This window comes from Adiantum capillus-veneris, chromosome 13 (genome assembly GCF_014529385.1).
Source record: "Adiantum capillus-veneris isolate H3 chromosome 13, ASM1452938v2, whole genome shotgun sequence".
Classification (NCBI taxonomy): Eukaryota; Viridiplantae; Streptophyta; class Polypodiopsida; order Polypodiales; family Pteridaceae; genus Adiantum; species Adiantum capillus-veneris.
In genome coordinates this window covers 1073798-1098012 of record NC_140943.1, presented here as the reverse complement: position 1 = coordinate 1098012, position 24215 = coordinate 1073798, and the positions used below count along the sequence as shown (strand labels likewise).

Below are 24215 nucleotides of genomic sequence, written 5' to 3'. Positions count from 1 at the left end.
AAAAAGTCTTCTCAAGTCCTACATAGGAGGGGGCGAGCCCAAGAAGTAGGGGATGAGAGAGAAACTCACACACACACACACACACAAGCTACCCTTACACAAAGGGAATGAGGGACACATGTCAGCTCCCTAGCCCAGATGCCCACAAGGTGTACTCAAATCCTATTGGATGGCCTGGGAGGTGGACCAATGAGAATTAGGCCAGAGTAAATCTAGTTTAATTAATTTAAAAACACTTAACAAAAGAATCAATAGGAATTAAGCTCTCTTGAGGACTATTGGACAGTCTCCCAAGGGGTCCAATGAGCATTCAGCAACCCAATGGCTTGCATGATTCCTATTGGCCAGGAGGCAAAGGGGTCCAATGAGAGTTTAGTTGGATTAATTAATTACCTAAAGCTCTCACAAAAGGGGAAAGGGGGACACATGTTAGAAGGCTATCACTTATGTTGCTTAATTTCCATTGGCTAAGCGTGGGGAGGTCCAATAGGGTGTGAGCATGAGCAAATAGCAAGAGGGGTCGACCAAGAGAGAGAGGGGGCTGATTTTTCAAAGAAATTATCAATTACACACTCTCACAGTCTCATGTGTGGAGCAAGAAGACTCTCTCTCTCCTTCTCAAGCTTTAATGGAAAGCTTACCACCTACTCCAAGCTTGTGAGAAGGGAGGCCTACACCAACAACTCTTGGCTCTGTGTGATGCAAATCCAACCAAGAGCCAAGCTTCAATGCATGCTCATCTCCTCTACCATGCTAATTACTAAGATAAGCTATGCTAATATGAGTGATTATGTGAGGAGATGTACATCTTTCTCGTAAGAATACTCCTTCCTCTCAATCTATTCTCATACCCCGCTAGCTCTCACCATCTTCAAAGGTGTGTGAGGTCTTGGGTCTGAGACCGTGAGGGAATTGATGTTGTGTTTGATAAGTATTTTGCTTAGTGCATGAAGTTTCTAGCTTCATTGCAGCTAGTATTGAAGGAACACAAAGAATTGTATTGTAAAATGTCTCTCTTGATGAGAGAACATAATACAAAGCCTTTTGGAGTGGGGACCGGCTCCATGTAAATCCGGTCCTCAACTGTTGTCAATATCTTAATTTCTCTCTCTTTTGAAGTATTGTTCATGCTACCTAACTAGGTGTTATGCTTTGTGTTGCTCTCTCCACCCAAGCACTCTTGTTATTCTCATTAGGAATCTATTCTAATGAAATGCTCACTATGTTCATGCTAATTTTCGCTACACACAAGTTACTAGGCCATAAAATGTTACATTGGTATCAGAGCACAAGGTTTCTCTTTTCTTGCTCAAGAAGGGAGGTCCTCAAGCTAGCTATAAATGGCTAGTATTATTAATTGCATGTGACTAAGTATATTTTTTAGCCTTGCAGTGTGCTTGCCTTCATGCAGATAACGGGGCATCACCGTCGAGAGCTATGGTCTTAATAATCGAGTCCTACAGGGTTTGCCTACGGCTTAACCACTATTGAGCTAATAGAAGCTTGACAAGAGTCGGTGTTGTTTTGGTGTTGAACGACCCTCTCTTCTATTCCTTGCAATTAGGTATTCGAGCCACGGGTACAGTAGCTTGAGTGCTTTTTCTAAAGGGGTAAAGAGGAGTAGGTAAAGAGGAGTAGCAACTAGGGCTTGAAGTGCCAAAGTATACCTAAAATGTTTACACCTAAAAATTGTTAGAATGGCTGACAATAGTAAAGAGAGTGAAATTAATGTTGATAACTTTGATTTTGCTAATGAGCAGGCTACTAATGAGGCCCCTATGCTTGTTAACTACCTTGTTTCTAGGCTTCAACAAGCCATGGGCAATCCATCTCTCCAAAGTGAAGTGCAACGGCAGCTTCGTGCTCATGGGATTCTCCAAGCTCCCCACCATGACGAGAGAGCACCTAGGAAGCCTCCTTGTCAGACTTCCAAAAGAGGCCTCTCTCCGATTCGGGAAGAAGAAGAGGATCCATACGAAGGGCTCAAAAATTTTCTTCTTGATGATGCATCTTCTTCCCAAAGGAGAACTCAAGAACCTCCACCGAAGGAACGAGAAAGAAGTGAGTTTCCCACCACCTCGACAGAGATGGCTCCACGAAGACGGCGGGCTAAACTCTCTCCATCACCTCCAAAACGGAGAAGACCATCACACACTTCTCCGCACCATAATTCAAAGAGGGATGACAAAAAACAAGAGAAGAAAAAGGTGAGGAAGAGGACACCCTCTTCTCCATCTTCTTTATCCTCTTCCTCTTATGAGTGATGGTGAAGACAAAGAAGATCAAGGAAAGAAAAAGGCGAGAAAGAGGTCACCCTCTTCCCATCTTTCTCAAATTCTTCATCTTCTGAAGAAAGTGATGGTGGAACCTTTGAACCATCAAAAAGAAGAGGCCATAGAAAATCCTATGCCGCGTGGAAGAGGTCGTCCAAGCTCAAGAAGTTCAAAGAGGGAGGACAGGCATCTCTTTCCTTACCTACGATGGTACCTTTGGTGCTACGGACAAAGTCTTGGCCTTTATCCAACAATTTGATGCGGCGTTCGGAGATGAGGACTTCACGGAGTCCTCTAAGCTACGCCATGTAGCTATGCAATTTCAAAAGTCTGCTAGGCAATGGTGGTCTAGCCTACAGGCCAACGGTGAAGCTCCACGAACATGGAAAGCTTTAAGAGCTTCCATTATGAAGCAGTTGTTGGCCACCGATGCCAAAAGCTCACCGAATGGCAAAGCTTGAAGCTCTCTCCCTATGAATCCATTCACAAATATGTAGACAAGTTTTGGGACTTACAACTCAAATCCACTGTCTTCAAAAAGTTGGATTTTGGAGAGCAAAAGCAACAAAATTTTGTGCGGGCTTATCTGAAGAAATGGCGGAGTATGTCAACTCCCAAAGGCCACGCACCATATTGGCGGTTATACACCATACTATGGTGGCTTCTCGAATCATTTTGCAAACAGGGGCTAAGAGGAATTCTAAGCCCACAGAAAACAAGGGTTCCAATGAGCCTAAGGGGAAGGACAATGTCCAAAAGTCTCATAAGGGCAATTCCAACAAAGCTAAGGAGAAGGGAGTATACAAAGGCAAAAACAAACTCTCTCTTGAAGAGCTTGAGTGTTATCGCAAGGATAACCGATGTTTCAAGTGCCGCGAGCAAGGGCATGTGTACCGCGCTTGTCCCCAAAAGAACACCCGCCATGAACCTCCTAGAGCTACCTTGGTTGAAATCCAAGAGGAGGGAACTCACCACAAAGGATCTCCTCTATACCATGCTTGGGGAAAGATAAGAGAACATGATGCTTTTATTCTGTTTGACCATGGTTCTACTAACAATTTCATATCCACAGAGTTGGCCACCAAACTAGGCATACAAGCTTACGAGATGGGAGATGTCCTACCCACCCCGCAGATGGTGCTTTCAAGGGGCAAGAAGCTTCAGTCACTCCCTTAATCGGGAAATTGAGGCTCCATGTCCAAAGCTATGTGGACAAAGAGGACTTCTTTATCCCTCCTCTCAAGCATGAGGATGTAATCCTAGGGGCACCATGGTTTAATCGCCTGGCTGCCAATGTTAAATTCTCTGAAAGAAAAATCTACTTTAGGTTCAGGGGAAAAGATATGTACATAGATGCTAAGGAAATGGGTAACACCATACCCATTGTACATACACAAGCTTTCAATAAGTCAATAAAGAGCTCTATTTCTGCGTACATGATTTTTGTTAAAGATTCTCAAAATGAACCTAATGCTTTAGCAAAAGAAAATGCAAGCAACCACAAGGAATTAGAGCTATCCAATTTTCTCAAGGGGTTTCAAGATGTCTTTATTGACGACATCCCTTGTGAGCTACCTCCTAAACGAGGCAATGATGACCATGCAATTGAACTTCTTCCAGAAAGTTCACCGCCTAATAAACCTCCTTATAGAGTTTCTCAAGCTCAACAAGAGGAGATTATGCGGCAAGTGCAAGAGTTAGTTGAGAAGGGCATGGTTAGGCCTAGCTCATCTCCATTTTGCTCACCTGTGCTATTAGTGCAAAAGAAGGACGACGCATATCGTATGTGTGTCGACTATAGAGCACTAAATAGGATCACTATCAAGAATAGGTTTCCCGTTCCACAGGTAGAAGACCTATTTGATAAGCTACAAGGATCGACCTACTTAAGTAGGATTGACCTAAAAAGTGGCTATCATCAAATAAGGATAGTTGATCAAGATATTGTAAATACCACATTTTGCACTACGTTTGGTCTTTACGAATATATTGTCATGCCTTTTGGCTTGACCAATGCACCAGCCACATTCAACCACTTGATGGAGAAGCTATTCAGGCCTTACCGAACTTCATTGGAGTATTCTTTGATGATATTATCATCTACTCTAATTCACTAGACGAACACAAGCAACACCTCCAGATAATATTTCAAGTTCTAAGAGGGAATAAACTTTATGTAAATCGAAAGAAAAGTGGATTTTTCTTGCAAGAGATTTAGTATTTAGGTCACTTTATCTCTCAAGATGGCATCCAAATGGATCCATCAAAGTTAGAGGTAATAAAAGGATGGCCTAAACCAAGGAATCTTCATGAACTAAGAAGCTTTATAGGTATGTGTGCATACTATAGACGCTTCATAGAAAAGTTCTCACAAATTGCAGGACCATTACATGACCTAACAAAGAAAAGTATTAGGTATATATGGTCTGCCAAAGAGAACAATGCTTTCGAAAAGCTTAAAGAAAAGCTTATCTCTCAACCTGTGCTTATACTATCGGAGATCTCAAAGCCATTTAAGGTCCAATGTGACGCTTGTGGTGATTTCCTTGGAGTTGTTTTGCTCCAAGAAGGGCATGCCATAGGCTATGAAAGTCGAAGGCTCGACCCTATTGAGCACGCTCTAGGCATATACGAAAAGGAACTCCTCGCAGTTCTACATGCCTTAGACTCATGGAAGCACTATTTATTGGGGACTCCTTTCATTATGCGAACGGATCACCAAATTCTTAAGTACTTCATGACGCATACCAAGCTCTCCGACAAACAAATGAGGTGGGCAAATTTTCTTTTGCAATTTCATTTTCATATTGCTCACATTGCTGGCAAGCATAATCTAGTAGCTGATGCACTCTCAAGACGGCCGAGAGTGAATGCGGTTTCCATAGCAATTCACAATGATCTATCATCTTCTATGATAGATGAGTATGCTATTCATCCCGATTTTAGAGATGTGATTTCAGCCCTTGCATTAGGGAAGAGAAGGAACCATTTACTTTACAAGATGGTTATCTTCTCTATGGCAATAGACTATGAGTTACTAATTAACTGTGAGAAAGTAATGTACGAATCTCATGCTCCTCCTTATGCGGGACATAGAGGGATTCAGTCTACCCTAAAGGGAATTGAAACATATTTCTATTGGCCTACCATGAAAGCAAACATACAAGAGTATGTTTCTAAATGTGTGGTATGCCAGAAGATGAAGTTTGATAGAGGGAAGCAACTTGGATTGCTTCAACCTTTGCCAATCCCTAATTCACCATGGGAGAGCATATCCATGGATTTTATCTTTGGATTGCCTAAGTCTATCCATGGGAATACGGGAATATGGACGATAGTAGACAGGTTCAGTAAACAAGCTCATTTTATACCTATCAAAAAGACTATCAAAGCCCATCAAATGGCAACCCTCTTCATTTCACAAATTTTCGAGTACCATGGCTTGCCAATGTCCATAGTGTCGGATAGAGATCCTAGAATGACCAGTAAGTTTTGGAAGGGTCTCTTTGAGAATTTAGGGACAAGGCTAAACTTCTCTTCGGCCTATCATCCACAAACGGATGGCCAAAGTGAAATAGCTAACCTAACAATTCTTAATCTACTAAAAGCCTATGTAACGGAAGTAGATCAAGGATCCCAATGAGAGAAGTACTTACCCTTAATAGAGTATGCTTATAATAACATTGTACATACTTCCACGGGAAAAGCACCTTTCGAGGTAATTGAGGGAAGATCAAAAAGTCCCTTGCTACTTAAGGTGCATGGGAAGATCTTGGTTGCAGATGAGTATAGCCGAGACCTACAAGAATCTTTCCAAAAGATTAAGGATGCTACCTCTATCTCACAGCAAAGGCAAAAGGCTGTTGTTGACAAGCACAGAAGAGCCCAAGCCTTTAAAGAAAATGATTGGGTCTTATTAAAATTTCCCAAGGCTCGAACACGATGGGAAAGAATCCTACGGGACACCAAAAGTACTACGCTAGATTAGCAAAAAGGTATTATGGTCCCTTCCAGATTCTTAGGCCAATCAATGAGATGGCCTATCAACTCAAGTTACCCAGCCATTGGCTCATACACAATGCTTTCCATGTGAGCCTACTAAAGTCTTACAAAGGAGAGCCACCTCAAGAACCAACTATTGAAGACCCACCAGAGATCGAGGACCAAGAAGAGGTGTTGCAGCCCGAGTCCATTCTCCAACATGAAGACAAGGTACTAAGAGGCGGTAAGACTATTCGACGATATCTTACTAAGTTTAAGAATTATCCTTTTGAAGATGCTAGATAGATACAAGGCATACAATTAAAGGATAACCTAAACCTTGTCAATGCTTACAATGCTTCCGTAAACTAAGCACATGTACAAATGTTTAAAATGAACAAAAAAAAAATTATAAGACTCTCTTTTTCTTTATTGTGCACAAAATGTAGTAGTATGCATGCTTAGATCAAGTTTGCGGAGACGACGTCTCCCGAACACCAAGTAGAGCTTGTCACTCTACCATGGAAGATTGATAGGACTAATGTGCAGACATGCTTGCGGCAGCCTCAGGCTCTCAAGCGTCAAATGGACTAGTCATCCATTCTGGAACGATGTCATAGGGTAACATAGGGATCCTCTACCCGTTAGGAAAAAGGACTAATGAATATGCTTTATCTTTTCTACCCCATAGTCGAGGACGACTATGATTTCAAGAGAGAAGTAATGTCATAATAACTAATATCTAATTCTCCTAAATGATTTTCTCATGTTAAACTGATCATTTAATATGGGGTAGTGCCAGGGGAGAAAAAGTTAGAATATTGGTTAAGCTGGCAGATTGGCCACAGTAGGGATCCAAGGGAGAGAAAATAGGGATCCAAAGGGGAGGGGGGGCATTTCCAAAAGAGCAATGTGCAACAATGGGATTAAAAGACCCTAAGGTTCATCCCATTAAGATTTCCAAAATGCTAAGGTTCCAAAATTCAAAGGTTGTGTCCAAAGGTCAAACTCTAGGGAAATTGGATGCTTTGTGTGTGTCCCAAAAAGTCTTCTCAAGTCCTACATAGGAGGGGGAGAGCCCAAGAAGTAGGGAATGAGAGAGAAACTCACACACACACACACACACACAAGCTATCTTTACACAAAGGGAATGAGGGACACATGTCAACTCCCTAGCCCAGATGTCCACAAGGTGTACCCAAATCCTATTGGATGGCCTTGGAGGTGGAGCAATGAGAATTAGGCTAGAGTAAATCTAGTTTAATTAATTTAAAAATACTTAATAAAAGAACCAATAGGAATTAAGCTCTATTGAAGACTATTGGAGAGTCTCCCAAGGGGTCCAATGAGCATTCAGCAGCCCAATGGCTTGCATGATTCCTATTGGCCAGGAGGCAAAGGGGTCCAATGAGAGTTTAGTTGCATTAATTAATTACATAAAGCTCTCACAAAAGAGGAAACGGGGACACATGTCAGAAGGCTATCACTTACGCTGCTTAATTTCCATTGGCTAAGCCTGGCGAGGTCCAATAGGGTGTGAGCATGAGCAAATAGCAAGAGGGGTCAGCCAAGAGAGAGAGGGGGCTGATTTTTCAAAGGCATTATCACTTACACACTCACACAATCTCATGTGTGGAGCAAGAAGAATCTCTCTCTCCTTCTCAAGCTTTAATGGAAAGCTTACCACCTACTCCAAGCTTGTGAGAAGGGAGGCCTACACCAACAACTCTTGGCTCTGTGATGCAAATCCAACCAAGAGCCAAGCTTCAATGCATGATCATCTCCTTTACCATGCTAATTACTAAGCTAAGCTATGCTAATATGAGTGATTATGTGAGGAGATGTACATCTTTCTCGTAAGAATACTCCTTCTTCCTCTCAATCTATTCTCATACCCCGCTAGCTCTCACCATCTTCGAAGGTGTGTAAGGTCTTGGGTCTGAGACCGTGAGGGAATTGCTGTTGTGTTTGATAAGTGTTTTGCTTAGTGCATGAAGTTTCCATCTTCATTGCACTAGCTAGTATTGAAGGAACACAAAGAATTGTATTGTAAAATGTCTCTCTTGATGGGAGAAACCATAATACAAAGCCTTTTGGAGGGGGGACCGGCTCCATGTAAATCCAGTCCTCAACTATTGTCGATAGCTTAATTTCTCTCTTTTTTGAAGTATTGTTCATGCTATCTAACTAGGTGTTATGATGTTTGTTGCTCTCTCCACCCAAGCACACTTGTTATTCTCATTAGGAATCTATTCTAATGAAATGCTCACTATGTTCATGCTAATTTCTGCTACACACAAGTTACTAGGCCATAAAATGTTACAGACAGAGGTGCTCAGCTAGCAGAGTACCTCTATCCATGTCTCTGCTCAGCTAGCAGAGACATGGATTTCGATGTTATATTTTGATGATATAGTGTTGATTTCTAACTGTCCAAAGGGGATGCAACACCATTTGGATGCTTTGCACAAATTTGCTCATGATAGTGGATTGTCTATCAACCTTGGGAAAACCAAGGTTATGATGTTCAACACCACATCACAGTGGATTATGAGGTGAGCAACCACATTTACGTATGGCCAGGAGACAATGGAGTACACATGCATACCCTTATCTTGGGGTAGTCTTCAGTGGACGGGTGTTTTCATTGAGGAGAGTAGTAGAGACTAGACTGACGACAACTTATTAAGCTTTTGGAGGATTGGAGAGGATGTATTCGCAGATTCAGTTTCAGGAATCGTGAACCTTTAAAGCTCTAGCTTTTTGACACTCTAGTGGCTTCATCTATGCTTTACGGAGTTCAGACATGGGGTCCCTCAGTAGACCACCATGGCAGATCTGGCAGCACGAATGGATGGAGATGTATGGAGAGGCCTCTGGTCTCTATGATTTCTCGGATGATTCGGGCTAAGACCTCAGTGCCGCATGAGATTATCCAAGCCAAGCTAATCGCCCCACCCCTCTTGGTTGAGGCATTGACTAGATCAGTATCCTTTATACACAATATGGGACCTCCCCAGAGACAGATACGCTCAGCTAGCCTTGGAGTCATCCCGCCAGCTAGCACTGCAGGGTGACATAACATGTTGGTATGGACAAATGACATCATGGTTTCAGTCACATGGTTTCAGCATGGATAGATTGCCTCCGCTCCAATACTCCTTGGATGCACCCTCTCTATCTCTCACACGGACAAAGATCACCATACTCATATGTCAAGATCTGATTCAGCTAGATACCACGAGCACATGGATACAGCCAACGCAAGAGTTGGGCACGAAAGTGGCTTTCTATAGAGAGTATCTTCTCCAACTCACGGAGGACGGTTTTGTGATTAAGCCTGCATACATGGATACACACTTAGCTCATGGGATACGATGTGCTATTGCGCAGATGTGCACATCCTCGCATCAACTTTAGATTGAGATTGGCCGATTTCAAGGGGTACCGGCAAAGGCTAGGATGTCATTTATGTCACACTAGAGCCAGAGAGAGCTGCACTACACGTCACTACCCGATATACTATGAGATACGAGGACGCTTCCACTGTCATAGGGGGTTTTGGACCATTCTCTAGAGTCATGAGATACGAAGATCAGAGATGTCTTGGATTGTTTCTACTAGAGCTGCGCAAACATAGAGAGAGCTTGTTGAGGACATTACAAGAGAGCCAGTCTTAGAGACAGATCACAAACTTCTTTACACCAACCAAGGTACAACCAGAGGAGCAATCACCACAGCAATTCTCAAACCCCACCCACACCAAAGGTATGCGGATCGATCGAGCCACTGAGCTAGGCAGATCCAGGCATTGTATTTTTTGTTCTCAAACATTGTATCAGATTCACCAATTGTAACTTTTGATCTCATAGGTCACTTTGGCCTCTTGAAGACGTTAATATAACATTTCATTTCTCTCTAGAGCTTTAGAGCCTCACCACTTTGCTTATGGCTAGAACAAGAGCTGCTTTGCAACGGCTTCATGAAAATCTACAGATATGCAAATGGCTAAAATGTGCAACGATAGAAGCCCCTGACAAAAATGTGGATCAAGAACCATCCTTAAAAACATAGGGTGGTCATACCTAATGAGGGCCCAAAGGTTGGGGTCGAGAAAATCACCAGAATAAGGCACAAGGGAAGATATAATGAGGGGAACAGGATTTTGAAGCAAATTTACTGCAACAAAACCCCCAACATTTGTGCTGCCAAGTTTAGTCGAGTAGTATAAATGGATAAAAATAATGAGAATTGATTTGTATTAAAACTCCAAAAGGCTGTTTAGCAGAGCCAGTTCTGGGGTCTCATATTCACCCAGTTGAAGGTGTCCCAAGGTGTAGAAACACATTAGCGGTGTCTGCAGCCACATCTGGAGCTGGCAAGATGTGGATTTTGACCACAATAAAACTCCTCGAAAAGGCATACCAAAGTTATGACTTGGAAACCACAAGATGAAGAGGATCTTGATTGAATCTATGCTTTTTGTGCAGCCACCACGTCCTTTCAACTGGCTTTGTCATGGCACAATTGTTCTAGCATGTTCTTCCAGGCAACTTGAACGGGGAGAGAGAGAGACCATGGAGTCGCCATACAATTCAGACACTATGAACCAATTTGAACTAAAAATTTCTGAAGCGACAGTACACACAAGCACGCTGTTGATAATCCATATTAATTTATTTTAAAAACCCTTCACAGCTCTTCTGATGAATCTCGATTCATAACAAACATTTGACAGAAAATGAGCTGTAGTTCAAAAATCAACACCACCCAATTACAATATATGTAATACAAGTCCTTCAACAAGCTATATTAGGTTCTGTTTCGTGAGCACATAAGCAGTGCCTGTATCACCAACTATAGTAGCTTCTGTTTCATGCGCACATAAGCAGTGTGTGAATCACCAAAATTCAGAACAAGCATTGCACAAGCCAGTCTTTTACATTTTGAGATAGGAGTTAATCCTGCCGTACGGCTCCTGTACGAGCACGACTTTCATAGTGACTAGAGGCCAGATGAAGTCTTCTAACACGTGTTGACATCACACTCTCTACTGGTTCAGGGAAAGTCTTGCCATTGAACCGCCCTTTCGGTTGTAAGAACGACCCTGCAGACGGCCGCCATGCTTCTCTACTAGGGAAAAATGGCTTATGAGAAGAAAGACAATATGTAACAGAATCGGGTTAATGCGAAATGCAAATAATTACCTCCTTGTTTGCACATAAGTTCCTACATTATTGGAGGCACCTTGTTTGAGCGACTTGATTGAATCACCTGCAACAAATTGTGTGCGCATTGTTCTTATGTATTGCTTTGAAGCATGCACTGAAACAAAATGGAGAAAGGCCATTGGTAAACAGACCTCGCGTAGTGGCCTCTGGTTGATGACGATAATTGCGGCTTCTAGAGCAATAAATGGAAACGTTTACAGGCTCCTGTACTTCAAAAAAATGCCGTCAACACTAGACATGATTGAAAGGACTCCCAACTGAACAGGAAATTACAACCTAACTGCAATTATTTTATCACACACTGCCAAAAACAGAAATAGGATTTGGAGTGCCAAAGATTAAACCGAATAAATCTCACTGACCGTTTTTGATTGCTGATAAGACTTATCTTGTGGATTACCAGCTGCCAAATTTGAAACTGTTACTTTCAATTTAATGCAGTATATGAGCACTGCTTTAACAAAGGATAATGAGCTGACCTTTCAGAAGTGATATGCAATGGTCTGCCGCCACGATCTGTTTCTTCTCACTACAATTCTTAGCTGGCTTGATCACACGTTTACAGCCATCAAAAGACGTCAAATCACCTTTAAAAAACGTATAAATTGAATAATAGAAATACGACTCCAATGATCCATGACAACATTGTACATTGAAAGAAAACCAACCTGCCATCTGCAATGCTTTTGAGAGATGAGGCCCGCGTGGTTGGATAGTCTTTGGACTATATGAGGCAATCTGTAATGGAAGAACTTCAGGCAAATTAAAAGAACCACTTCTGTACTAGCTCTCAACCTCAAAGAATACAGTGCATACATGCATCTTTTGATATAAAAACAGAAAATCAGGCATGCATGGTTGCAAAACGAGATGCTTTTACAAGCAATGTCCTGTAATATTTAGGGAGTCAGCATAATTCACCTGAAAGAAAGGATGTTTGAGGGCTTCAGCTGCTGTTGGCCGCTGACAAGGGTCCCATGAACACAAGGCCTGCAAAGGATGAAACAAATTTTTGAGTTACAGACTGCTCCGAGCAAAGGACACACAAATTTGATGAAGCAAAGCATGCAAAAATTTATATGCCATACTGAGATAAGGTTGATAGCCTCAACACTTGCACCAGGAATGATATCTGAAAGAAATGCTCGAGAGCACTATACAGCGCAAGTGAACAAACGTCATCTAAAAGCACTAATACTAGAGTCCCCTAAAAACAAGGAAACCACAAAAAATTTCGCCCACCTCTGGGAAACTGAATCGCAGAGAGCTTGCAAGCTGAAGGCCCTCAGGCCAAGTCTCATTATTTGGTGTACCAATTACACTGCAGATCTTGTAAATTTCATCTGTCTCACTGTTCACAACAGGACTGTGGCTTTTTTTAAAGGACAAAAAGTTGATTGCTAACAACTAGCAAAAGCAGAAACAGCACACCTTTCACCAGGAAATAAAGGGGCAAGGGTGAAGAGTTCTGCCATGATAGCTCCCACTGCCCACATATCTGCATCACCTTTTGATATTACAATCACAACCAGAAAAATGACTGCCCTCATACACAGTCGATCTCCAGGATCTTCGCACTTACCAATAGCAGCATCATACGAACTTGCTTGGAGTAAGACCTCTGGTGCACGATACCTGTCATGTACAACTCAGTTCCACACAAGAGGAGTTAGTTTGCACAACTACCGGTAAGCAGCACCCAACCAAATGCTCACCATCTAGTAGAAACGTAATCAGTAAAGGGGGGTCGTGAGCTGACTTCCCTTGCAAGTCCAAAATCTGCAACCTTGACTATATCTCTGGTGACTAACAGATTCTCTATCCAATACAAACAAAGCAGATTGAAAAGAATGCAGTAATACCCACGCTATCTAAAACAAGATAAAACAAGATAAAACAAGAAAAACTTGGCAACCTGGTTTAAGATCCCTGTGAAAATAACCATGACTGTGCATGTATGCAAGTGCCAGAAGTAATTGATGACACCAGCTGCGGATCTTGGTTTCAGAGAAAGGCTTGTCTTTATCTTTCATTAACTGGTACAGATTATATTCCTGCAACAAATCAATAACCCTTGAGACACATTCTTCCTGGCAGGATTCTTCCTCACAGCTAAAATGCTTGACATGGTGAAGGAAAGAGACACCAGAGGAATCATGAATGGATATGGATAATAGGAATTTAAAATTTACTCATCAGTCCAATCATATATACCTAGATGAATCTAGGATAAGCCCAGATTCACCCTTAAAGGAAAGTGCAAGGTATAGACCCATGGTAGTCACCCACAAGACAATATAACCATCAGCTCCATCATGCACGGTATTGACTAAATACCACGACAGTCTAATCAGGTCTGGTACAGTGAAAATGGTGTAAAAGAGCTCCATAATCTGGCCATCTGATAAGTGGCTGAAAGTGTGCCTCGAAAAGCACCTTGCCTCTTCCCATGGGTATCAATCACACCCCTTACAATAGTTGGCTCATAGCTTACCCTCACCACCAATAGAACTTGATATTGGTTTGCATAACATTATTCTGGTGATGAGAGACACACCACCAACTCTAAAGTCATATACGTCACCTACTCCCGTCTCTAATCAAACCTCCATAAAATACCCCTTCCAATAGTTGGATCCTAGCTTACCATTCCCCACATATACACAATTCAATAATGGTTTGCATTTCATTATTCAGGCCATAAGAGACAAACCATTTCCTCTAGGATCACATACAGATCTCATCATACCGACGTAAAAATAAATCCAAAGAAAATCAGGATAAGAGTGAGACCTCAGCCCTAAAGTCTATCGCATACCCCCTCCTCAGTGTATGGTTTGCAGAGCAGCTTCTTGGAAGTTGTAATGTGATCATCAATAAACAAAAAAGTACCATGTGCGGCGCCAATGCATCTCGATAGAGAGTTACGCTCTATTGTGTCTTGTCTCTAGTGCTCATTTGAGTTAGAAGTGTTGGCGGTTTTCAGTTCAGTCGTGTGTCTGCTGTCGATTCACCTCCTTGCCAGTGGCTTGCCGGTTACACGGGAAATGCTCTACAACACGGGGCACACAAGGGTCTGCACTATCTGCCAAACATGGGGGGTCCTCTCCCCTATATAGTGGTCAAAACTATTTGTCCGACTCCCACAAAGACCCCGGACCCCTAAATCTGGTAAAATATGTGTCAGGTGGACATCTAACCCTATGTGCATATGGACAAGCTAACTCCTATTTCTAGGGTTTAGGACAGCCTAGGAAGTGTTCTGGCACCTGTCACAAACCGGTGACGTGGCAGGCCCCCGGATACGCACACACCCTGCTGACATGGCAGCAGCCCGGAAAACGCGCCAACAGGCTGACGTGGCAAACTGTACAGACCCCCGCAAATTGCGCTGACAGATTTTCGTAAAACGCACTGGGCTGAAGACGTGGCACTCTGTTTCATTTCTGCAAATTACGTTGGCTAGCTTTTGGGCATGATGCTTTCTAGTTGAGAAGCTTTTGAGTAACTGATTTTGGGGCTCTACTTTTGGGGCATCCCTTGTAACAATAAATAAGTCTTTTGGGACTCATTACTCGGGGCATCTGGACGCAGAGTCTGAGTGTAAGATCCCACGGACTCCCTTCTACTTTGCACACAGATTAATATAAAAAGAAATACCGAAAGGGGCACCAGTCTTTGGGGCCAATACCTCTTGGCACGGAACTACGCCGGGCCGTGTCGTCTTTTGTGAACTCTTTTCAAGTGAATCTTTGTTGTGTCGCAGTAGAATCTTGACTTGGGGTGTCCATGTTTGTTACAGTTGTATCAAAGCGCGACCGATTTCTCTTCTACCGGGAAATCCAATCCTTTTCTCGCGACACTTACGGATTCCAACAAGAATCAGTCAACTTCTTTTGCATCTACTAACACGGGAGAAAATCAAGAAGAAGATTTTGATGACATAACAGAGGAAGAGTACGGGCCACCTTGGCCTACTCAGTACGAACTTCAAGAGATGGAACGTCGACAGCAGGTTGACGAGTGCACAAAGCAGATGATTAAAGTTGCGAAGGATCCGCAGTTTGCAAAAATTTGGTCTCAACAATCCATCGCAGAAGTGCACACCCAATGGCAAAAAGCCACAGAACCACCCATTAAACCGGCAATCAGGAAACCTCCTTCTCCAAGGATGCTTACAAAACAACAGTTACAGGAGGTGGTTCAGACAAAGATCAATCGGCTTTTGGACACGAACAATCAATCCAAAAAGCAAGTAAAAAAACGTAAGAAGGGGACCGACTACCCTCATTATTTCGGCCGTCAATCTCCCTTTGCATCTGCAAGAAAGCAGAAGAAGCGTGTACGATTTGAAGGACTACCCAATTCTTAGCTTCGGAAAGGGCAAGAAAAAGGCAAAGAAAACCCCAGTTTCTAACAGTTCGGACTCCGATAACCATATGTTTTATGCAAAGAAGAAGCGTTTTTACAAAGCCAACCAATATAACATCCTTGAGGATAGAAGCAAGAAAGTAAAAGAATTCAAAGAAGGTGGACAGTCGATCTGTTAGGTGCAACGGAATGAATGTTGTATTTTCTCAAGATTAGTGATCTTTATTGCTCGAGGTTCCTTTTAGTTCTTAGGGAAAGAGAGAGCTTTCCGTTTGTAGAGTGTTGTGGTCACGAACAAAGTGAGTGGATATTGTGCGTGAAAGTGAATGAGACTGAGAGAAGGAGAGAGAAGAGATACGACACCCGAGAGGTTGTAAAACCCTCCTTCGAAGGCCCCACTCTCGTCGGCGAGAGTGGTCTATTCTTTGATTGCACAAAGGTGTACAATGCGTATGCAATGGACTATGCAACTTGGTCTATGCCGATGACGACGACGGTGACGATGACGACGATGACGACGATGGCTGCAATCTGAGATCTTCTAATCGCTGAATTTCGAAACTGTTTCGGTGGCTGAAAATGACTGTTTTGGCTGCGTTTTCTTGGCTGAAAAATGAGGTTTCTTAGGGCTGAAAACTGATGGTCTTTACGGGCCGAATCTGCTACACTTTAGGTGAATAATGCCGGTCTTAATTTGCTGCTGAAATCCAAAAACGCCAGGGCCTGAAATTGGTCCTTCTGTCGCCGGGGTTCTGCAAATGCAAAAACGCTAGGCTGATCTGCTGTGTCGTGATGACGCCGGGGCTGATCTGCTGTGCACAAATCGCCAAGGCTGATCTGATGCAAAAACGCTAGGTCTTCTGTGGAGAAAACGCCAGAGTAGTCGCGGGGGTTGGTCTTGCTGAGAAGTTGCCTGTTGAGCAAGGTGCTCCTGCTGCCTCTTCTGCCAGAAAGTGTGAACTTTGGTTTGCTTATATATTAACTTAGCAAAATTACCCTACCTACTTTTGTAGGAAAGTCACTTAAAAATAATAAGTGAAAATCCCAATAAATAGGAAAATAGGCTAAATGCACTGAAAAATTCCCCTAACTGATGCTAATGGATTCTAATGGGAATTCCGATGATCATGCTGTGTGCAACCGGAGGATATGCATCTATGCTAAGTGACTGGGCATGCACGGTCTACAAATAGACTCACAAAAGTGCCAGATCACTGTTAATGTAGACTTGACTGAACTGACTGAACCCTGCTGTGGTGTAGCTTGTCCACGGACACATAGGGTTGGGATGTGTCACGTGACACGATCAAATTTAAATCCTTTTCTAGGTTCCGAGATGCTCCGAGGGCTTTGGCATTCATTCAACAGTTTAACATAGCCTTCTCTGGAGGCCACTACTCAGACCACTCCAAGATTAGGAGGGCTACATCTTTCTTCAAAGGAAATGCTCGAACATGGTGGTCCACTCTTCTTTTGAGAAAGGAAGCTCCAATGAAGTGGTTAAAATTCAATAGGCTCTTTATTTCTTCTTGGTTGAATCGGGAGTACGAACGAGATATACAAACCGCTTGGAACCATCTTTGAATGATCAACAGAGATTCTTTGGACGCTTATTGCGAGAGATTTTGGGACTCTTTTCTACCCCCCTCTTCATTTAAGAAGGTCTCTTTTAAGGAACAAATTGAGCGGTTTGGCTTGAGACTCCCTACACAGATCCGAGACTACTGCTTGGAACAAAAGTCAAATTCTATTCAAGAATTGATGGGTCATCCAAAACGGGGTTTCTCGATACATTCGGGAAATTTGACTTACCCCACTGATGAGATCTTGGCTCAGAGAACTTAACAGACCTCCAATAATGAAAGTAGAAAGAAAAAGAGTTCCCAAAAAAAGAAGTATAAGGATACACGACCCCAGCTCATTCTGAGAGAGAGATCCAACTACATCAAAGAAGGGAAGTGTTTGGTTGCATTGAACATGGGCACATCTCCCTGAAGTGCCCCAAAAAGGCACAGCAAGAACAAACTCAAGACAGGCCAGAGAGTTCGAGAGCAGCAGAGGAACGTGGCAGAAAAGGCAAGATCAAAGCAAGACTAGTACCAGATTGCATGAGTACTGACCCAAGCCTGATTGATGAAAGTACAGAACTTTGCCGAGCTTGGGGCAAAGTGAAAGATCGATGGAGAAGCCAAGGCCAACTTCATTTCACCCGAATTGGCAGCGTGGCTCAAGATTAGACCCAACAAGATGAAACCACCATCAGAGGCAGTTCTAGCGGCACCCAGAAGGGATAAAGTGTCACGTGACACTTCCAACCCTATGTGTCCGTGGACAAGCTACTTCATAACAAGGGTTCCGTCAGTCCAATCAGTTTAGATTAGCAAGTGTTCTGGCACTTTTTGTCAGTCTGTTCGCAGACCGTGCATGCCCATGCACTTAGTGTAGATGCATATCCTCTGGTTGCACATAGCATGATCATAAGCATTCCCATCGGAATCCTTCAAGGGAATTTTCCATTGTATTTTATTTATTTTCCCTATTTTTTGACATTTTTCACTTATTATTTTAAGTGACTTTTGTTGGGAACTGAGTAGGACAGATAATATATAAGCAAACAAAGGCTAGCACTATTTGGCAGAAGAGGAAGGAGAACACAGGCCACCGGCAGCAGCAGGTTCCCCCCCCTCTCTCTCTCAAGCAGGACATTCTCGCCTTGGTGGCGATTTCCTCTCCAACAAGACCTCCCAGCCCTTGGCGTTTTCAGCAGAGCTCATCGCCATAAGACTCCCCAGCACTTGGCGTTTTCCATCAAGAACCTCATTGCCATACAACCCAAGCCTTGGTGTTTTTCAAAAACCCAATATCGCCCCCTTTTCCCTAGCGTTTTCAGCATCGCCTAGCATCAGAATCTCAGCGTTTTCAGCCAGCAGGATTCAGCCCAAACCAGCGTTTCTGGTTTTCAGTAGATTTCAGGCCATTGGCGTTTTTGGACAGCAGATAAAGGGCATCGGTTTTCAGCCATAGAGTCGGTCTCGTCATCCCCGTTGTCAACCTCGACATAGCCTAGACTTGCATCAGTTCTCAGTCATCCACTTGTACGAGTTTGTGCAATCAATAGTAGACCACTCTCACCAACAAGAGTGGGGCCTTCGGAGGAGGGTTTTACAACGTCTCTTGTGTCATATTTCACTTCTCTCTCTTTCTCTTAGTCTCACAGACTTTCACACACAATGTCCACTCATTTTGTTTGTGTCCATTAAACTCTCTCATTAAGAACGGAAGGCTCCTCCTTCCATAAGAATAAAAGGAACCTTGAGCACAGATCAGATCACTCATCTAGAGCAAATGTTCAAACATTCACTCCGCTGCACCTTACATTGGTATCAGAGCTTTGGCACTGTTCTATATCACTCAAGGAAAGAACCACAAGAACCACAGATTATTTTTTTTTTTGCTTGTTGAGGTCGCACCTCAATTCACTCATTGAGAGCGGACCGTGCACTTAGCGGCCGGCCAATTGACGTGAGGTGGGAAAAAGCAACCTTGGTGTGAGCGCAAGGCCGCCAAGGGGTACGCCGGCGAAAAAAGAGCAGAACTCGGGTGAAGAGAAGATCCTTCTCTTAACACAGATTGCAAGCAAAAGAAGAACCTCAAGACCCTTAAGAACTCAAGACCCTCAACAACCCAAGAACACGAGTTCCTCGTGAACTTAAGAACCCAGAACTCCAGTGCATGGTCATCACCCGAAGCGGAATGGATACCAGGCATGAGAGTGATGGGCAAGAAAGTAGTGAAGAAGAATTTCAGCAACAGGGAGGTTTTCTTGACCCTCCTCCTTCGCCATCTACGCTAGGAATTGCACCAAACCCCATGGAAGCTTTGGTTAAGTCAATGATGGACATGATGGCAAAGCAAGAGGCGACTCGCATTGCCGCAGAGCGTGACCGCCAAGACAAACAAGACCGCGATCGCTTGGCGGACGAGGAACGGAAAGAAAAAAAAACAGCAAGAAAGGCCGACTTAGAGAAAGCTCGCTTAGCGGCCGACGCAAGAAGGAAAGCAACCGAAGAAAGAAAGGCTACTACGGAGCGTGAGCTTGTGCAAGCGCGCTTGGCGGCCGACACAAGAAGGGAAGTGGCCGAAGAAAGAAAGGCTACTTTGGAGTTAGAGCCTGAGGCCCAGAGAGAACAACACATGAACGACTTGGTACTACATGTCCTCACCTCGAAACCCGAACTGGCCAAAGAAGTTAGTGGTTCATCAAGTGGCGCAAGCCGAGATTCGGACTCCAACAACCCCGTCACCGAGAAGTTGACGTTCAGTAAGTATGATGGTAAGATGGACGCTAGTGTTATTCATTCTTGGTTGCATCAATTTAATGCTTATTTTGCGACAACTAAGAAGAATGGAAATAGCAAGGTTTTGACAGTAGCTATGTACCTTGCCGGTGATGCCATCAATTGGTACCACGCATGGCAAGAGGCACAGCTAGCCGCGCACCTAGAGGAAGCCAACGGAGACGCGCCCCTTTCCTTCAATTGGGCCGCCGACTTCCACGACAAGCTCAAGGCGCGGTTTATGCCTTCTCGGTACCTAGCACGATTGAAAGAAGATTGGCGCAATCTCAAGCAACATGGTATGCCAGTCATGTCTTTTTCTAACCGTGTTTTGCAGCTTTGCACTCAATTTCGCAAATCGGATGATGAGCGCAAAGAGGCTTTCCTTTTTGGGTTACACAAATATATCAAGTTTGATGTAGAAGTCTTTGACCCTGCGGATCTCAACAAGGCGGTAGCGATTGCTCTCTCCCAAGAGATGATGCACAACAAGGGAAAGCCTAAGGAGAACAAGACTTCTCAGGGAACCTCTCAGAACTCTTAGAACACGCAGAATGGTAAGAACGGTAAGAATGGAAACTCTTCTAGCCCATCTTTCTCTAATGCTTCGGAAAAGAACTCTCAAAATGAATCTAAGGGTACAGCTAAAGCACCTGCTAAACCTAAGCTAACCCCGGATGAAAAAGCTACACAAGGAATTATAGGAGGATACATCACGGCTGAAGAACAAGTGATTTATGCTAAGGAGGATAGATGTAATCAATGTCACGTCAAGGATCACATTAAGAAGGCTTGTTCTAAGACAGCCCCACCTAAAGAACCAAAGGCACCCACAGCAACCACAAGCACTATAATGAACCAAGCTGAATCTTCTCATGTCTCTGAAACACACATTGATGAGTCTCTCGTGAAGTGTTATGGTCATGTAAAGGGTCAGTGTTTTATCATATTGTTTGATCCATGCAGTATGCATTATGTGATTAGTGTCTCTCTTGTTGAGAGAGCCGGCCTAGAGGTTAGTCAGAAATCTCCTCTCGAGGTTTCTGGCTTAGCTCCTGGTATGGACTCTCTCATCACGAAAGAGTGCCTTGATGTGATGTTTACAGTTCAACAAGCTGCTTTCATGTTAAGTATGGAGCCTAATTTACCCCTTTGTAATTTTCGGTGGTAAAAGCGCACATTTGTAAGGCCCCCATTATGAGGAGAAGCCATTGTGCGTAAAGAAAAATCACTCACCGGAAACCAAAAATTTTAACGTCCAGTCTCGAGCTTAAGCTCGAGACTGGCTTCGTCGGATATTCCTTTTCGTCGGCATATTATGGCCGAACAACGGTCGGAACGTGGTCGGCAAACGACCAGTCGGTTGGCCAGTTGGCCGGTGGCCGGTAGTGAATGGCCGATGGCCGGTGATCGGAAGTCAATGGCCGGTGGCCGGTGGCCGAATTCAAAAGCGGACTTGTCTTCCCAAGGACGGCCACACATGGACGGATTGGAGGGTCCGATTTGGACTTATCTACACAAGGGCGGCTACACATGGCTGCCTCTCATGAGAGAGGGCAACCCTTTTGGCCTATTACAGGAGGCCATTTCTACACACATTACATAGTGTGAAGTTGATACAACAAGGTGGGTGTGAGGTGGTGAGGACGGGAGCTCTATTAAGGGTATAAACCTTTTGTAACCTACTTCTTGTTTGAAGTACTAAAGCCATTAAGTGACTTCTTTCCCGTGGATGTAGCCCACATTGGGTGAACCACGTATATCGTGTGTACTCTCTCTCTCTCTCTACTCTATAATCTATTGTGTGTGAAAATTATCTCTCTCCATTAAGTAATCTACTCAATTATCTACTTAGCTACGTCATATGTCCTAACAATTGGTATCAGAGCAAGGTTTGCTCGTACCTAAATTATCTCAAGGAAAGGATTCCTTGTATTGAGTGGGAGTTATGGCGGAGGAAGGGAAGCTCAACATTGAGAAGTTCAACGGCAAAAACTACCAACATTGGAAGATGTAAATTGAAGACTCTCTACCAGAAGGACCTCTCTTTTCCACTAGGCGATCTTGCAAAGAAGCCCACAACGATGGCAGATGAAGCATGGATTGTCCTTGATCGAAAGACACTGGGAACAATCCGGTTAAGCTTGGCATCAACGGTGGCCCTCAACGTTTCGAAGATAAAGACCACGGAGGACTTGATGAAGTCACTTGACGACTTCTACGAGAAACCATCGGCATCCAATAAGGTATTTCTCATGAAGCGCTTGTTCAATCTAAAGATGGCAGAGAAAGGTTCAGTTGTTGAACACCTAAATGACTTTAGCACAAACATAAGTCAGCTTCGATCGGTGAAAATCAATTTTGATGACGAGGTGCGAGCTCTCTTTATACTATCATCTCTACCGGATAGTTGCGACAGCCTTGTGATGGCTGTAAGTAATTCTATCTGTGGCACAAATACTTTTAAGTTTGATGATGTTGTGGATATTCTTATAAGCGAGGAAATGCGAAGAAGCACAGGAGAATCATCAAGTGCTGCACGATCAGTGGAAACAAGAGGAAGGCCTAAGGAGAGGTTTAAAAACCAAAAGGGTCGTGATCGCTCAAGGCAGAGCAAGTCACGCACAAAGTCAATTCTTGAATATTCAAACTGCGACAAGAAGGGCCACGTCAAGAAGGATTGTTGGTCTAAGAAGAAGGAGACAGAGTCTCAAGACAACAAGCCAACATCGGAGGCCAATGTGGCAGGTAAAGTAGAGCAAGATGCTCTAATTCTCTCATAATACAATATGTCTAATTCCTGGATAGTAGATTCCGGGGCTTCATTCCATGCGACACCACACAAGCAACATTTCCAAGATTACACCAAAGGTAATTTTAGGTATGTATACTTGGAAGATAATGAAGCTTGTGAAATTGTCGGCAAAGGTACAGTTTGTGTCAAAACTGCTAAAGGAAATGAATGGAAGCTTAAAGATGTTAGGCATGTTCCTTCTCTTCGCAAAAATTTGATATCTACAAGACAATTGGACGACGAAGGTCACAGCATTGCATTCGGAAGCAAACGGTGGAAGATCTCAAAGGGATGTTTGGTGGTTGCCAAGGGAGAAAAGGTGGGTACACTTTACTTGTGTACTGTTAGCACACAATCTTCAACTTGTGCAATAGCTACGGAAGTTGACAATGCGGGTGTGGCACTACCGGCTTGGGCATATGAGTGCCAAAGGAATGCATATCCTTCAAACAAAGAAGCTTCTACAAGGTTTGAAAGAAGTGGACTTAAAGTTCTGTGAAGATTGTGTTTATGTTAAACAAAAGTGGGAAAATTTTCAAAAATCAAGAAATGAAAGAAAAAATAAAAAACTTGAGTTGGTTCATTCTAATGTTTGGGATCCTGCAAGTACACCATCACTTGGTGGCTCATTGTAGTATGTAACATTCATAGACGATGCGACTGGAAAAACATGGGTTTATGTCATGAAGAATAAATCCGATGTGTTTTCTATATTTCAAAGGTGGAAAGCCTTTGAGAGAATGAAGCAGGTACCAAGGTTAAGTGCGTCAGATCCGACAATGGAGGCGAATATTGCAGCCAAGCTTTTGAAAGCTTTTGTGCTAGTAATGGCTGCAAAAGACAATCCCAAGGATACCTCAACAAAATGGGATTAGAGAAAGGATGAATAGGACAATCATGGAGCGAGCACGAAGCATGCGGCTACATGCATGCCTACCGCTTGAGCTTTGGGCGGAAGCAGTTAGTACGTCAGTCTTTCATTCAAGGACAAAGCACATTGAGGTGAGATATCACTTCATAGCACTCTTTTGGAAGAAGGACAACTAAAGCTAGGAAAGGTGCATACAAGTGAAAATCCTGCAGGCATGTTTACAAAGATAGTCAACAAGGAGAAGTTTTTGCTTTTGCTCATCTTCAATCGGCATTGAAGAATAAGAAGCCAGGATGGAAAGCAGTCACAGGTTTGGTTTGAGATCAATCTCCAAGTGGAAGATTGTTAAGTATAGAG

General features: G+C 43.3%; 1 protein-coding gene across 7 annotated transcripts in view; it reads right to left on the bottom strand.

The window, feature by feature from the left end:
• Positions 1-10907: 10907 nt before the first annotated feature.
• LOC147443499 (cyclin-dependent kinase F-4-like) overlaps positions 10908-24215 on the bottom strand; it is a 65712-nt gene continuing 52404 nt past the window's right edge. For 2 of the 7 annotated variants that reach the window (XM_086526309.1, XM_086526313.1), the window contains exons 6-18: positions 13401-13539; positions 13201-13303; positions 13068-13120; positions 12917-12983; positions 12728-12851; positions 12574-12639; positions 12407-12475; positions 12154-12223; positions 11965-12072; positions 11848-11888; positions 11617-11689; positions 11462-11528; positions 10908-11387 (exon numbers count right to left, since the gene is read on the bottom strand). In XM_086526309.1, the coding sequence (XP_086382435.1) occupies positions 11213-11387; positions 11462-11528; positions 11617-11689; positions 11848-11888; positions 11965-12072; positions 12154-12223; positions 12407-12475; positions 12574-12639; positions 12728-12851; positions 12917-12983; positions 13068-13120; positions 13201-13303; positions 13401-13539 (1155 nt within the window). In that variant the 3' untranslated portion in view covers positions 10908-11212. The remainder of the gene's footprint in view (positions 11388-11461; positions 11529-11616; positions 11690-11847; positions 11889-11964; positions 12073-12153; positions 12224-12406; positions 12476-12573; positions 12640-12727; positions 12852-12916; positions 12984-13067; positions 13121-13200; positions 13304-13400; positions 13540-24215) is intronic. The other 5 variants (XM_086526311.1, XM_086526314.1, XM_086526310.1 and 2 more) reach the window with 4 other exon arrangements.